The sequence below is a fragment of the Abramis brama genome, assembly GCF_963993115.1.
Source record: "Abramis brama genome assembly, chromosome: 2".
In the NCBI taxonomy this organism is placed as follows: Eukaryota; Metazoa; Chordata; class Actinopteri; order Cypriniformes; family Leuciscidae; genus Abramis; species Abramis brama.
In genome coordinates this window covers 67,676,001-67,693,509 of record NC_139964.1, presented here as the reverse complement: position 1 = coordinate 67,693,509, position 17,509 = coordinate 67,676,001, and the positions used below count along the sequence as shown (strand labels likewise).

The 17,509-nt window shown below is 40.6% G+C and overlaps 1 protein-coding gene across 1 annotated transcript in view; it reads left to right on the top strand.

The window, feature by feature from the left end:
- The first annotated feature begins 5,294 nt into the window (after positions 1 to 5,294).
- Positions 5,295 to 17,509, top strand: part of adamts5 (ADAM metallopeptidase with thrombospondin type 1 motif, 5 (aggrecanase-2)) — a 29,070-nt gene continuing 16,855 nt past the window's right edge. Inside the window, exons 1-3 of the mRNA XM_084105089.1 lie at positions 5,295 to 6,372; positions 15,307 to 15,439; positions 16,940 to 17,107. Of these exons, the coding sequence (XP_083961215.1) occupies positions 5,455 to 6,372; positions 15,307 to 15,439; positions 16,940 to 17,107 (1,219 nt within the window). The 5' untranslated portion in view covers positions 5,295 to 5,454. The remainder of the gene's footprint in view (positions 6,373 to 15,306; positions 15,440 to 16,939; positions 17,108 to 17,509) is intronic.

Here is a 17,509-nt window from a genome sequence, read left to right as displayed (position 1 = left end):
TATTACGAGAAGTCTGGATGTTAAAGATGCAGGATTTATTAAAATGCATTAAATGTAAAACCATTAAACTTGTTATTTTTCTTAATTTGATCAATTTAATAATTTAAATGTAAATAATGTTTAGTGCACAAGTGTTGGGACTGATGTGGAAACTGTTGATTGTGACTGTGTGGTCTTGATTGGTTTAATAAGAGCTGATTGTGAAGAGGTGGGCGACACCGTCACTGAGAAACATACATGATAGTACACAGTGTTCTCTTGTGAACTCCCACACACTCCTATAGAACAGCAGCAAGACGGTGTGTGTGGCGTCACACACTCTGCACTGGCCTTAATGGAGGTGGAATGGTTAAAAGAATGAGTTTACCACCAAAAATGATACTTAAAATCCACATAAAATCGGCACTTCAACAAATCCATTTAGTGTGCATTTAACATCATTAGCATCAAATCATCATACTAGAATGATTTCTGAAGGATCATGTGACACTGAAGACTGGAGTAATGATGCTGAAAATTCACAGGAATAAATTACACTTTACTATATTCACATAGAAAACAGCTGATTTACATTATAATAATATTTCAACAATTTGACTGTTTTTTGGATCAAAATGCAGCCTTGGTAACATTAGAAAATTGCTCCAAAATTTTGACCGATAAAGACATTTTACATGTCCTAAGTGACTTGCATTGCATTAATGCATTCAAGGTACAGTATAGTTTTACATCAATTCATGCAAAATCATTTGAGCGACAGGAATGCTAAAAATAAATAAACATCTTGAACATTCTCCTTTTGTGTTCCACTGATAAAGAAAGACATATGGGCTTGGAGTGTGAGAAGAACTGGATTTTAGATATTGCAGATGCACATACAGTAAGACTGTAAATATTCCCTGTAGTCTGTGTGTCTGGTGTTCCTGACAGCTCCTCTGGGAAACACTCAGCGTCAGTAAACAAACACTGGGCAAGAGAACCGGGAAGTGTCATGCTATTCCATTGCAATTTGGCTTCGTGTGCCATTTCGAACAGCGAGTCGTATTACACAACAGCACCAGCTCGCCTGAAGAGGTAATAAATGTTCTCTTAATGCCTCATAATTCTGCTGTGAATATCTGTAAGATTGCGCGAGCGTGGCCGTACATGCCGGTGCTTTTGTCCCAGTCTCTTCTATTCTGGATGTGCCATAAATTATCCATCGCCTCAAAGCTCAGGTCATCAGCGTGAGTTTGGAGGAGGAGAAAGTGCTGTGTTCAATTATTAAAATAACGCTCCTCAACTACAGGACGCTCAAGCTTTCAAAGCTCCAACATACAAACCTGTACAAGAATGAAAATGCTTTCAATTTGTTGTATGCAAAAATGTATTTAATGTGAGCATGCAATTAACCTCGTTAAAACCTTTCCTTTTCCTTTAATCACTCCCTTTTCTGGCTTATGTTACTCTTAGCAATGCCTGAAACTTTGTATTTTGAGCACTTCTTGCGTTGTTTCAATAAACAAGTGTTTTCTGTGTCAGTGTCGGCTGCAAAGATTGCGTTGTTTGCCTCTTCATGATGAATCACTTGCTTTAGTCTTCATTTGTAAGTCACTTTGGATAAATGCGTCTGCTAAATGACTATTAATGTAGGCAAGGCAAGGCAAGGCAAGTTTATTTATATAGCACATTTCATACACAATGGCAATTCAAAGTGCTTTACATAGAATAAATTAAAATAATAAAAAGAAATAAGAATAATTAAAACAGTTTAGAAAAATAAAATACAGTACAGTACAAACAGTCGGACGAACAGTGGCACAGTGCTCATTCAGTAAATGCATAATATAATGTAATTTAATATTCCCATAGTTTATTCAACTATGACAAGAAACCTGGAAATGTAAAATGTGTCCATGGTTCTTGGACTTCAAATCTAGCGCAATGTGCCATAGTTAGATTTCATGACACTTCATATTTCACATTCACTTTCATTATATGATGCAGAATAATCTGCTGAACAGAAGACAGAACGTCCTTCAGGTTTGAAACGACATCCGGATGATCCGGGAGAGTAAACGATGACAGAAGATTCAATGCACTGTAAATAATAATGCTCTTCCTCAGTGTTTCTGTCTCGGTTTCCAGCACAAATATCCAAACATTCTTAAATCAAGATGCATTTACTGGAGAATCAAAATGAATTAAAGGGGTGGTATAATGCCCTTGTCATAAGATGTAAAATAAGTCTCTGATGTCCCCAGAGTGTGTGTGTGAAGTTTTAGCTCAAAATACCCCACAGATATTTTTATATCGCATGTTAAAATTGTTACTTTTTGAGGGTGAGCAAAAACACACCGTTTTTGTGTCTGTCCCTTTAAATGTAAATGAGCTGCTGCTCCCGGCACAGGGGGCGGAGCTTCAACAGGTTGTGTCCTTTTACCTCACACACACATGCACTGAAAATGTCAGTGTTTATGTTCAAACCGGAGTCAGACATTAATGGAGAGACTCATTGATTAGCATATTCTGTCATGATAATCTATAAATCGCGTTCCCGGGGGCGGGGTTTATGTAAATTTTAGGGTTGGTGATGTCACTAACCCGTGAAGAAGCTTGTGTAGTCTCTATCAGCCGTTTGTTGTAGTCCTTAAAAAGCGATTTCTTTAAAAGAAAATATCTCCCTTTGCTCTGAACTTTGAGTGTTGTAACTTTGCAGATGTTGTTTATGCTCAAACAGCAACATTACACACTAACTAAAGTTAGAAAAGTCAAATCATAATCAACCACCCCTTTAATATAAACAGATAAATCGGGATACTAGGGATAAACTAGGGATAAATCGGCCAGAATATCGGTATCGGCTGATATATGATCATTTTTAATGTTATCATTATCGGCACGATAAGAACGTTTGGCCGATATATTAATGTCGGTAAATAATGTATTATTTCCTTCAGCTGAGACTCTTCAGATTCGCACTGTTCAACATGATGGTTTCGCTTGAAATATGATTGAAATCACTAGAAAAATGGAAAATACAGTTCATATGCAGTGCAAGTCTGTCATATCGGCTTCATAAAGTTCATGAGAACATTATAATTGTGTGCTCAGGACATGGATTTTAATGGTGAGACTTTCGTTTTTGTAATCAGGCTCTCAAAATTATATGAAAATTTGGTTTTAGATTAATCAGCCAATATATCGGTTATCGGCTTTCAAATATAAAGAATTATCGGTCATCGGTATATCGGCCAAAAAGTTCATATCAGTGCATCCCTAATAAAAAATAATACAAATGAAGGGACTTTATGCTTAAAACAAGAACAAATATCTGTTCAAATAAACAATTCAAAGGGAAAACGTGATTATTTTTCTGACCCTACTGGCAGATATTTGTTCTATTCACTTCATTTTGACCAAAATGCAAAAGAAGGACATCATTTTTTGCAGTGTGTCTGTTGTTGTTGTTGTTGTTGTTGTTGTGATGATGTCATAATACAGTGCACACTGAAGCCCTCACTAGTGCACAATACCCCGTGTGTCATTGCCTGTGGGGGTTGATGCACTATTGAACAGGGTTTCCCAGTATAGCGGATTCCTCTCTCATGTTCTGCTGAGATTCATGTTCACGATGCTGAATGAGCTAATTATAATAGCAATCGAAAATGAAGCGTTTCTCTGAAGTCATCAAACCCATTAGTCAGATATTAATGGAGATTTAACAAAACTGTATCAAAACTAAAGCAGCATCAGAAATGTGTTATGCAATATAAGATCAATTTGAGTCCTGAAAAATGTTTCATGGAGGAGAGTTTAAACATTGCCTGGTTTGTTAATTATCATCTCTTGTAAGATTAAAGTCACCATGAAATCAAAATGGAAAATTCTTATGGAATATTGCAGTGTTTGTCATAAATGATCATTATTGTGTAAAATTCATAATCTTGAATCAGAATAAGTTCCTCTTGCAGCATCTCTTCTCTTCTCTGATGACGAGGGCGGGGCTATAACCTGTCACTCACATGAGATCAGCCAATAGCAAACCACAACCATCCAATCAATTCCCCACAGACACAATCAAGCCCCGCCCACATTTGTTCTTGTTCCAGAAGCGTTTCGCTCGATAAACGACACAATAGAGGAGAAAACACTCAGAGCAACTTCACTTTGGTGCGACTTTAAGAGAAGCCATCAATGTGCCCTGTTTAATTTGCCACTGACATCAAATGCCATTTTCAGATTTCCAGTAAATAATGACTCAAATCTGGGTCTATTTTCACACAAAACTCTCATATGACTTCAGAAGAACTGAAATATAATGTATGAGTCATATGCACTAGTGCTTTTATGATGGTTTTTTCATTTTCTATATAAGGTAAAGTCAAGCGTGTGCTTCCACAAACATTACCAGTTTGTTTATTATTGTCTCCAGTGAGATAAAGAGAAATCATCAATATAATGTTTTTAATCATTAAAGCAGGTAAACCTAACATTCTTTACTTGACTTTGCATTGGTTCCAGCACAGAAATACACACACACACACACTCTCTCACACACATTCAATCACACACACTCACACACACACACACACACACACACACACACACACACACTCTCACACACATTCAATCACACACACTCACACACACACACACACACACACACACACACACTCTCTCTCTCACACACTCAATCACACACACACACACACTCTCTCTCTCTCACACACACTCAATCACACACACACACACACACACACACACTCACACACACACACACACACACACACACACTTGTTTTGTGGCCTGATATATGAGCACTTTTTACTATAATTGTTGACATTCTACAATATTTGTTGACATTAATGCATTAGTTATGAACTAACAATGAGTAATGCATTTTACAGCATTTATTATTATTTTATTATGTATTAGTAAATGTTGAGATTAACATTAATGAATGCTTGAAGTATTTATCATCGTTTGTTCATGTTAACTATTGTAAAGTGTTAAAGTAAACCAGCACTTTCATTCACAAGTCACATTTGAACGTTTCACTGTGTGTGTTTGTTTGTGAGGACATTTTCAAACATTTGGCCTCTAACAAGTAGAGATGAACCTGTAAACTGAGAGAGAGAGAGAGAGAGTTGGTAAAGAATGAGAGGAGGAGGGAGAGCGCAAAGGGGCAGGACTCTCTCTCTTTCTCTCTCTCTTTCTCTCCCTCTCTCTCTCTCTCTTTCTGTCTCTGGTGCTTTTAAGAGGAAACTTTGTGTTTTGTTCTTCAAGTTCACTTCTCGCTGCTCACACACTCCTGCTGTTTTCTTTGCCCTCATGTCTTTCTCCCAGTGACTCGTGAGATGCGCGCCGGCACTAATGGATCAGTGCGCCTCCGTTTGCAGGAATTCCTCATCTTAAAGCTGCACTTCGGATTGTAATGTTTCCAAAAGTTTTCAGACTGAACTACATGGAATAATGTGGCGGATTGTTTTGTTGTGTTGCGCTCTGCACGGCTCGTTTGCGTTCCGCGCGTTCCGTCCACCTGCGAACGCGTCTCTCCGCGCACCTGCCGGCGTCGTGCGCGCTGTGGATCGGATTTATCACGCGGGAGGAAAAGCCGGGTATCTTCTGTACATGGACGAGCAACGCTTTCAGCTGGATATGGAGCGGGACGCGTCTGTTCTGTCTCATCAGTTTGATTCGAACGCGAACGCGCCGGAATGCGTTTACCGCGGCACCGTCAACTCAAACGCGGAGTCTCTGGCGGTGTTCAATCTGTGCGGTGGAGGACTTGACGGGTTTTTCGCGGTTGATCACTCCCGGTACACAATCACACCGCGTATCCGCGCGAAGGGCCACGAGAATGACGTGCGCATCGACGCAACGCGCGATCTCCACTATTTTACCCGAGAACGCTTCAGTTTCGAAGCGATGCCCGCGCGGCACAGCTGCGGCACGCGTGACCGGAATAAAAAGCGCGGCGCTCGAGGGAGACGCGATGAGGACGCGCGCGGACGCAGATGGTGGACAAAGTTTGTGAAGCCCGACGCGTCGCTAACGCGACGCAGGAGGTCCGTGTCTCGCGCGCGGCACGTGGAGCTGCTGCTGGTCGCGGACGCGACCATGACGAAGAAGTACGGGAAGGACCTGCATCATTACCTGTTGACGCTCGCGTCCATCGCGTCCAAACTCTACGGGCACGCGAGCATCGAGAACCCCATCCGCCTGTCGGTGGTTAAAGTCGCGGTTCTGTCCGAGAGCGAGAAGGGGATCGATGTGACCAAAAACGCGGCCGCGACGCTCAAGAGCTTCTGTAAGTGGCAGAATCAGCAGAACCCGCTGGATGACGATCATCAGCATCACCATGACGCGGCGATCCTCTTCACCAGGCAGGTAAAAACTCAAACATTCGCGTCGCGTCGCTCGCCCGCGCGCGCTTGACTGACGCGCAACGAACTTTAGGAACTAGCCTATTGTGTCTCCTGTGAGTGAGTGAGTATGGAGGCTGCCACATAAGTATTATGCATTGGTAAATCATAATTATGACATAAAAAGTCAAAATTAGGACGTATATTAATACTGTATATTGAAAGTAAGTATATTGTAAGACTGTTAGATCATTATGACACTGTCATATTTGACATAAATCAAAATGATGAGATAAAAGTCAAAATCACTGTCATAATTTTTACTTTTTACATCATAACTATGACAAAAAGTCGAAATTGTGAGATGAAGATGAAATTATGACATACTAAGACATAGTTAAGACATTATATCATAATTGACAAGTCTTAATTATGACATAAAAAGTCAAAATTATGATGTATAGTCATAGTTATGACACTATGCCTTATGACATAAAAGTCAAAATTACGACGTTAAGTCATAACGTCATAACTATGACAAAAAGTCATAATTATGAGATTGAAAAGTCAAAATTATTACATAAAAATAAAACTTGAGACATTCTAAGACACAACTAAGACATAACGTCATAATTGACATACTAAGTCTTAATTATGACATAAAAGTTTAAAATTATGATGGATAAAATCATAATTGTGACACTGGCATATTTGACATAAATCAAAATTATTTGATAAAAGTCAAAATTAATAAGTCATAATTTTTACTTTACGTCATAACTATGACAAAAAGTCAAAATTATGACATAAAAATAGAACTTACGACATACTAAGATATAAGTAAGACATGTATTACATCATAATAGACATACTAAGTCTTGAAAGAGGGAAAAACCATGATGATGTTACACATACAAACAAGAACCAAGAACAAGAACCTATTACCTGATACCATCAAACCCACCACAGTGTGTGTGTGTGTGTGTGTGTGTGTGTGTGTGTGTGTGCGTGTGTGTGACCAGGTCAGCTGGATCCGATCATGTGGGAACGCCAGTCTCTCTCTCTTCGCTCCACAGTGAACTGTAAAATGATTTCCTCTGTTGCTGTTTTTCTAGGCAGGCGTTCTCGGCGTCCCCTGACTAGTGTGTGTCGTTATGCAGTGTGTGATCCCATGCGCGCATTCCTTACGCGGGATGTTGCTGCAGATTTGAGTGCCATGAACCACAGCAGAGACTGTGAGGAAAATGCACACATCTGAAAGCCTTCCCAGGTTGAAGGAGACCACACTGGTGTCGATCCCACAGTAAAGCGCTGGTCTCCAGCAGCTCGCGTGTGGTTTGGAGCTCGTCGTGTTTCCAGACGAGGCTTGCGGTGCATGTAAGTCATGCAAGGTCTTGTTCACCGGAGCACTTCGACTGCAAAAAAAAAATACTCTGCTCTATTCGCAACTTTGTCGTGGAATAAAAATAAGTACCTAATGAAATTATTACAACTTTTACTACAACAAAAAAATACAAATATTTTAAAAACTCATTGATATTAAAATAAGTGTAATTTTACTGCATTTTTCACATTATAAGTACTGGGCAACGATTAATCGCGATTAATCGCATCCAAAGTTAGTGTGTACTGTGTATAATAATTTTTGTATATATACAAAATTATTATACAAAATTATTATACACAGTACACACACATATATTAAGTAAACACAAACTTTTATTTTGGATGCAATTAATCGCGATTAATCGTTGCCCAGCACTATGTTTTTTTAATGTAATATATGCATTAATTTATGTGTTTAATTTAATTTATCTTGAAATGTTAATGTGCATATGTGTGTATTTATATATACAAAATAATTATACACAGTACACACACATATATTATGTAAACACAAACGTTTATTTTGGATGCGATTAGTCGCGATTAATCGTTGCCCAGCACTACAATAAATGTTAATATTAATGTTAATTTATAAACATGCTATTGTTAATTAGTTTTTTTATGTAATATATGCATTCATTTATGTGTTAAATTAATTTATGTAAAACATGTTAATTTATCTTGAAATGTTAAAAAATATATTCGAGTATGTATAAGTTACCATTACCTTGACTAATGAATGCTGTAAAAGTATTGATACCAAATGCATTAAGTAAACTTAACAAACTGAAGCTTATTCTAAAGTGTTGCCAACACTGACTAGTTTTAACTATTTAAAGTCAGCATGAAAGTGAAGTTGCGCTGAGTCTTTTCTCCTCTATTGTGTCGTTTATCCGAGCGAAACGCTTCTGGAACAAGAACAAATGTGGGCGGGGCTTGATTGTGTCTGTGGGGAATTGATTGGATGGTTGTAGTTTGCTATTGGCTGATCTCATGTGAGTGACAGGTTATAGCCCCGCCCTCGTCATCAGAGAAGAGAAGAGATGCTGCAAGAGGAACTTATTCTCATTCAAGATTATGAATTTTACACAATAATGATGTGCATGGAGAAATCCTTTAGAAAAAAAACACTGCAATATTCCATTAAAAAAACAAGAATTGTTTGCTAATTCCTACACCGAGTGCCATTTCTCAGTAAGTGTCGCTGACGTCGTTTCCCTCTCAAGTCTTTCCTCTGGCGGTGTGGAGTCTGACACACCTGCTGGCGGAGTGTGTGTGTGTGTTTAAGAGTGTGTGGTTGTGAAGTACACCATGTCAACAAGCTCTGATGGGCAGCAGAAGCCCACAGACTCCCACTGAGAGCTCTCGAACCACAGCCAAACCCAAACACAAACACAAAGACTCTGAAATCACTGAAGCATCATTTCCTCTCTGCCGTTTCACAAAGCCTCAACACTAACACTGATTTGATATGCTGTTTATTGAGACAAGCTCATCCAAAAACAAGAATCTGTCATCATTTACTCACCCTCATTTTGGCTTTCTTTTGCGGAGCACAAAAGGAGAGGTTTAGCAGAATGTTCACGCTGCTCTCTCTCTCTCTCTCAAAGCTCTCTTTCAAAGTTATCTGGTCTTTAATAATGTTCTCAAAACGTTATACACCATTCATGGAGCTTTTTTTCCTGAAACAATTAAAGCGGTGGTATAATGCCCTTTTCACAAGATGTAAAATAAGTCTCTGATGTCCCCAGACTGTGTGTGTGAAGTTTTAGCTCAAAATACCCCACAGATATTTTAAATAGCATGAAAATTGTCACTTTTTAAAATTAAAATTGTCACTTTTTGAGGGTGAGCAAAAACGCACCGTTTTGTGTCTGTCCCTTTAAATGCAAATGAGCTGCTGCTCCCGGCACAGAGATTTCTGTAAAAGCAAATATCTCCCTTTGCTCTGAACTTTGAGTGTTGTAACTTTGCAGATGTTGTTTATGCTCAAACAGCAACATTACACACTAACTAAAGTTAGAAAAGTGAAATCATAATCAACCACCCCTTTAAGATGGACGTTTATTTAAATGTTACTACTTGTTTCAGAGAACATTCTAAAGTAACATTCTCATAATGTTTGAAGAATGATAAAATGGAATGTTTCCTTAACGGTTGAATAAGCAAGAAAAAGAAGGTTTTATAAAACTGGACATTAATGGGAACGTTGGATATGCGCCGTATTCTATAGTCATGATTCTTTCTTAAAACAAATGGACTGAAATTTTACGTCATTTTTCACTGATTATCTTCTTCGGAATAGTTGCTAAATCACGCTTTCTAATATGATGCACGATATTTGTTGGCGTTTATGCCAGGCATCATTGCACGTCGTCACATGCATGCACTTGGCAGATGCTTTTCTCCGTCGCACTGAAGGAATGCACTTGATCTGTTCTTGCATTCCCCGGGAAATTAACAAACCAGGCTCATCAGAAATACATGCCTTCTGCACAAACATTCCTCTGCATGAAACTCACTGCGGTTTCCAGCTGAAATACACACTGGAGGCAGTAAAATGCACATTTTTTTATTCCTTTTCACACATATTATGATTACAGTTGCAGATTATAGATTAATCAAGACTCATGCCATTCCTTGCACAATACTGTGTTATAGTGAGGTGGCCATCGTATGCACACTTCTCGTCTACTGTTTTTAGCGCACTAGAGAAGTATTCGCTTTCAAAGTGTCATGAAACGTGCAAGAAGAAACGTCAGTCTGATGGAACGGACATGCAGACATATATAGATATAGATATATTGTGGCCACAAATTAAGAAGTTGTGGTCACAATTGTACTAATTAGTTCCCTTGTTTTGATTGAACTAAAACAAAGTACATTTTTACACTCATACACATTCACACACACATACACACACACATGTACACACACTCTCATACAAACACACACATTCTCACACACGCACACACACACACTCAGGCTTTTGAGCCTGTACAGTATGTACTGTACACTATGGACTGTATGCGTACAGACAGAGTAAATACTGTACTGTTTGTTCAGGAGTCTGAGAGAGTTCACGTGTGTTTCAGGGGTTTTCTATGTGATTTCATAGGACAAATGTTTGTGCGTGTTGTCCTTCCTTCACGTGTGTGTCTGAAGCTCCTGCAGTGATTCTGACTCTCATCCGCCGTCTCTCCATTAGTTGCGTTTCACCCGCTATACGTTGACAGTGGACTGAACCCTCTGAGATGTTCTGGCCGAAGTCCTCGTCATCCATGCCAGCGTTGGCTAGCAACAGGCTGGGATCGGATCCGGCTTCTCCGGAGGAACTCAGTAGGATGAGGAATTTGTTTTGACACAAGAGCCGCAGTTGGTATGGATTATATATTGAATAGTATTTTGTCTGATTGACAATCATGCAACATACTGAAATGCTATTTAAGCTTATTATTAATGGTGCTAGCAAAGCGAAGCATCACTATTATTAACCAATTATCTAACTCGTCTCACACCGTTTGCTAGCAGTGTGCTAATTCATGCTACCAGCATGCTTAATTGTGCTAGCAACGTGGTAAAACATGCTAACTCATGCTTGCAACATGTTAAAAAATGCTTGCAGCATGTTAAATCCTGCTTGCAACATGCCAATTAATGTTAGCAATGTGTTAATTAATGCTAACAAACCTGTTAATACCTGTAGGAGCATGCTAAATCATGTTATCAATGTGCTAATTCATGCTAGCAACATGCTTAAACACTAGCAATGTATTAAAACATGCTAGCAATGTGCCAAAACATGTTGGTAAACATGCTAAAACATAGCAACATAATAGCAATTTGGTAATACATGCTAGTAGCATGCTGATTCATGCTAGCTACATTGCTAATAATGCTGGCAACATGCTAATTCATACTAGCAGTCACTATTAAAACATGCTAGGAAAATGCAAACTAAAGCTAGACAAATGCCAAGACATGCTAACAACATGATAAAAACATGCTAGGATGCATGGCTTTGTCAAGCCAACATTAAAATGTTAATCTCGACGAACTTTCTAGTTTTAGTTAACGTTTTTTTGTTTTATTTCAAGTAACGGAAATGGTTTATGGTTTTAGTTAACTATAATAATCCTGGTTAGAGTAACAATACTTTTCATCCTAAGACGCCTGATTTTGAAGATCCAAATAAAAATCCAAACTCTTTCACTCAGATCAGTGCTCCTCTCATAACCATGACGATCACAGAGGGATGGATGCAAACTGACCCCAGATCAGTCAAACCCAAGCCCGGTGCTCGACCCTGCAACGCCCTATAAATCAGAACCAGCTGACAGAAACTCGCGGCGCTCCAGAATCAAATATCCAGAGTCGTCTGTCTCCACCATCATGTCTTCCTGTCTGTCTGCTGTCGACATGTTTGTTCAGAACGCTTGCCAAGCGCCAGAGCCGTCGGGATATAAACATTCCAGTGTGCGTTCGCCTGCGTTTGCGTGCGAGTCGAATCTTCTGAACTGACCCGAGAGAGTCCGGCACCTTGCACCTGTTTTGATCATTTCTCAGTGGAAGTGAACGAATCCTTTAAAGTATAAATCTAACAAAATTGAGCGAGTTTTGCTTAATCTCTTATTTCATTGATGTTTACATGCAACTCTCCATTTGAGACGTTTTCCCTCAATAATTCCCTCGTTTTCCGGCTCTTCCTTTGGCCGACATATTTCCCTGATTCCCTTAGGCAGGAATTCCTCTGTCCATATCAAGTTGCTCTCTCTCTCTCTCCCCCCGTCTCTGTTGTTTTTCTGTGAAAACTCAGAGTCTCATAATGAGAGTAATCATTTCTATTCACTTGGTTTGTGAGTATAAAATGTGAGTTTGTTATAATTATACACTTGGTTTGTGAGTGACAGGAGTGCAGTATATGAACCTGAGCTGTGTTCCTGAGCTCTCACCTGATCACACATTACACATGCGCTCCGCTGAGGTCATGAGCTAAACTTCACTCTGAACCCGTACACACACACACACACACACACACACTCACGCAGCGTGTAGCTTTTATTAATGTGAGTGGTTTGCCGTGTGAAGAGCTGCTTTCTCTCTCATGTGGATCTGAGAACAGAGTCCAGGCTGTTTCCATACACTCGGACTAACGGGTAAACACACACAACGCCTGGGAGAAATCAACCTGTCTGAGTGTGTTTGAGAACATTTGCATGCATGTCTGTGAGGCTTGTTAGTCAAACACATCTAACAATAAACGTGAAAACGTGTTCAGGGACATAAAGTAAAGGTCTGCTTTGAAAGTGTTGCATTAAACGCTAAAGTAAAACATTTTCAGACGGATTTAGTCTGATTGACGGCTTTACGTTTTTTCATTGGTCCAACTGGAAATGTCATGCTTATAAATCCCAGGTTGAGCACCAGTGTTGTTATTGTTAATAACTAAAACTATTAGAAACCATACGTTAATTGAAATAAAGCTAAAATAAAATGTATTTGGGACACACGTCTTAATTATTTCAATCAGACCAATTGCCACAGGTGTATAAAATGAAGCACCTATCCATACAGTCTGCGTTTACAAATATTTCTGAAAAAATGGGTTGTTCTGAAGGGCTCAGTCAAAGATGGTACTGTATTTGGATCTCACTTTTGCAATAAGCCAGTTTGTGATATTTCATCCCTGCTACATATTCCATGGTCAACTATAAGTGGTATTTTTGGAAAGTGGATGCATTTTAAAACAGCAGCCAGACCAAACCGTAAGTCGTAGAGAGTTGAAACTTTGAGGGATGGTAGTACTCACACCGTCTACACTGTCACCAAAGCTCGTCCCAATCGGCCTGATGGTGGCGCTACAGTGATCAAAAGTACGTTATGGCTCGTAACTCCTAAACCGTTCGTCGCAGCCTCAAGTGTCTTATATTGTTGGAATCCTTGGTGAAATTTTTGGGTATTTTGTTTTTACTGCCCGATCGAAATCAAACCAGTGCAGAAATATTCTCTGGAGTCCGATTGTCAATCATTTTTAAAAGTCAAAATTTTGATTCACGTCTGCTACGGGACGCCAAAAAATTCGAAGTGGGATTTTACTAAAATGGCTATCCCTCTTAAACGGGAATGAGATAATTTCACCAAACTCGATACACCTATGTATTCGCTCGGTCTGTGGTCGCGTAAAAAAGTATGCGGTGATTGGCCACTTGGTGGCGCTATAAAATGAAACAAACACGAAAACGGCAATAGCTACGCAATAGTCAGTCCTATTGACTTGAAAATTGGCATGCGGTGTCTTTGTCCAAGGTGCCAAGACTGCCTTTGAGGACATTTGCATATCTCAAAAAACGTGGCAATGAATTTCGAGCGGCTGTCAGACGAGGTTAACGGAGGCGGATCGGAATGAAACTCTCTGTGTCTGTTTGAATCACGGCCATTGAGGCCTGTGAGAAACTCAAAAGAAATCAGCGTCTTTGCATTTTTCACATGCGTGAAGGATTGTATATCACATGTTTTTTCGCACATGCCCATGACATTCATACCATATGGTAGAACTCCTCATTCTGAGCAACTTTGCCTCTAAGACCAATCGAATCGGTCAAAACGTTATCAAAATGATTCCAGTCCGCATGGATACGCAGAAACGACTAAAAATTCTGTATTTTGCAGGCCGGACAAGTCATTTGGGCGATGTCAATTTGTAAAGAAGGAATACGCACCTGCATACATATACACTGAACAAAATTATAAACGCAACACTTTTGTTTTTGCCCCCATTTTTCATGAGCTGAACTCAAAGATCTAAGACTTTTTCTATGTTTTTCTTTTTCACAAATCTGTCTAAATCTGTGTTAGTGAGCACTTCTCTTTTGCCGAGATAATCCATCCAGATTATGATCTATTGTGGCCAGCCTAAGGCACACCTGTGCAATAATCATGCTGTCTAATCAGCATCTTGATATGCCACACCTGTGAGGTGGATGGATTATCTCAGGCAAAAGAGAAGTGCTCACTAACACAGATCTGGACAATAACTTTATTCTAGAGCTGCTGTAAAGCCAAAACAATCTCTGTTATTTTATTTTCCTATTATCACTGTAAAGCTGCTTTGAAACATCTATATTGTTAAAAGTGCTGTATAAATGAAGGTGACTTGACTAGACTTGACTATTGACTCTATTGTGATTTGTATCTTACTGAATTGTGTGTTATTGTGTATTGTGTATTCTAATTGTTCTTACTGTTTATTGCTCTTATTGTGTATTCTCTTATATTTACTGTCTTGTATTTTACTGTTTCTAATGTCCTTCTACCCCGTCTTTGAGAGGAATGGATAAAATAAGAATTTAATTATATTAATTACAGATGACAGTAAAGATCTTGAAATGGTGTGGGCGAATCATCACACACACACACACACACACACACACACACACACTCTCTCTTTCTCTCTCTCTCTCTCTCTCTCTCTCTCTCTCTCTCTCTCTCTCTCTCACTCACACACACACACACACACACACACACAGTCTGATATGTTGAACTGGTATTGATGAGCCAGTGTGTGTGTTTTCAGGATCTGTGCGGTCATCACTCGTGTGATACTCTCGGCATGGCAGACGTGGGAACCGTATGTTCTCCGGAGCGGAGCTGCGCAATCATCGAGGACGACGGCCTTCACGCGGCCTTCACCGTGGCACACGAGATTGGTACACACACACACACACACACACACACACACACACACACATCAACAATCCACCTGCATCATAGACTGTAAAAAAAGATGGACGACGCCCTTCACTCCAAAGTCCTAATATGGCACTGACATCTTGCGCTGATTTGGGACCTGATTCTGCGCAGTAGTGAGTGTGTGTGGAGCCAAGGTCCCACCCACACTCTCACACACACACACACTCCCGCAGAAACGGTTACTCAAAATTATGTCAGTGTGAAATAAACAGTTATGGACTCCAATCTCCTCCCGAAAATCCCCAAAAAGTCTGTTGGTGCCTCAGTGACTTCGTTTAGAGAAGCTGTCAAGACCAAACTTATTTTAAAAAACGAACGCTTTAACTTACATCAGCATAATAAAACTACCTAAAATGACAGAAAACATCTTTGGATAAACTGTATTTGAAGTGTAATTTGATTGTTTAGTTCAATCACGTCCCATTAGACTACATGGAGATGATACATTTATGAGCTATATTGGGACCAGCCACCGGGGGGCGGTCGAGACTCTGGGTTTATGAGCTATACCGGGACCAGCCACCGGGGGGTGATCGATACTCTGGGTTTATGAGCTATACTGGGACCAGCCACCGGGGGGCGGTCGAGACTCAGGGTTTATGAGCTATACTGGGACCAGCCACCGGGGGGGCGGTCGAGACTCTGGATTTATGAGCTATACTGGAACCAGCCACAGGGGGGCGGTCGAGACTCTGGGTTTATGAGCTATACCGGGACCAACCACCGGGGGGGTGATCGAGACTCTGGGTTTATGAGCTATACTGGGACCAGCCACCGGGGGGCGGTCGAGACTCTGGGTTTATGAGCTATACTGGGACCAGCCACCGGGGGGCGGTCGAGACTGTGGGTTTATGAGCTATACTGGGACCAGCCACCGGGGGGCGGTCGAGACTCTGGGTTTATGAGCTGTACTGGGATCAGCCACCGGGGGGCGGTTGAGACACTGGGTTTATGAGCTATACTGGGACCAGCCACAGGGGGGTGGTCGAGACTCTGGGTTTATGAGCTATACTGGGACCAGCCACCGGGGGGCGATCGAGACTGGGTTTATGAGCTATACTGGGACCAGCCACCGGGGGGTGATCGAGACTCTTGGTTTATGAGCTATACTGGGACTAGCCACCGGGGGGCGATCGAGACTCTGGGTTTATGAGCTATACTGGGACCAGCCACCGGGGGGCAGTCGAGACTCTGGGTTTATGAGCTATACTGGGACCAGCCACCGGGGGGCGGTCGAGACTCTGGGTTTATGAGCTATACTGGGACCAGCCACCGGGGGGCGATCGAGACTCTGGGTTTATGAGCTATACTGGGACCAGCCACCGGGGGGCGGTCGAGACTCTGGGTTTATGAGCTATACTGGGACCAGCCACCGGGGGGCGATCGAGGCGCTTTGGCTTCACTTGACCTGCACGCACAAACACCTTGATGACATCACTTCCTGTGTGTGTGCCCAGGGCATCTGCTGGGTCTGTCCCACGATGACTCCAAGTTCTGCGAGGAACGCTTCGGCTCAAACGAGGACAAGCGTCTGATGTCCTCCATCTTGACCTCCATTGACGCGTCCAAACCCTGGAGCCGATGCACATCCGCCACCATCACAGACTTCTTCGACGACGGCAACGGTGAGAAACCACTGTGACTCAATTTAATGTTGCTTTTCTCAAAAACATTGTAAAATATCATGGTAATGGTTACAATTCGATAGGATCAGATTCCAAATTGGCCTGTGTGATTTCATGGCTCTTGATTTTCTGATTCTGCTTATGCAGAAATAATCTGGAGATCATGACACATTATTTTACTTAAATGGGTTGCAAATTGCATTTCATGTTTAACTTCCAACTTTATGTTGGTCAGTATTGATTTTGAGCTTGTCCAGTCTTAATTAAGTATTTTTTATGTATTATTATTGTTTTTATGAACTTTTTGAATCTAGCGTTTATGTTTATTTATTCAGTTTTCATTTTAAATTATTTTTAGTCATTTTGTTTGTGTTTTAAATTTTTTTTTTTTATGTGCTTTTG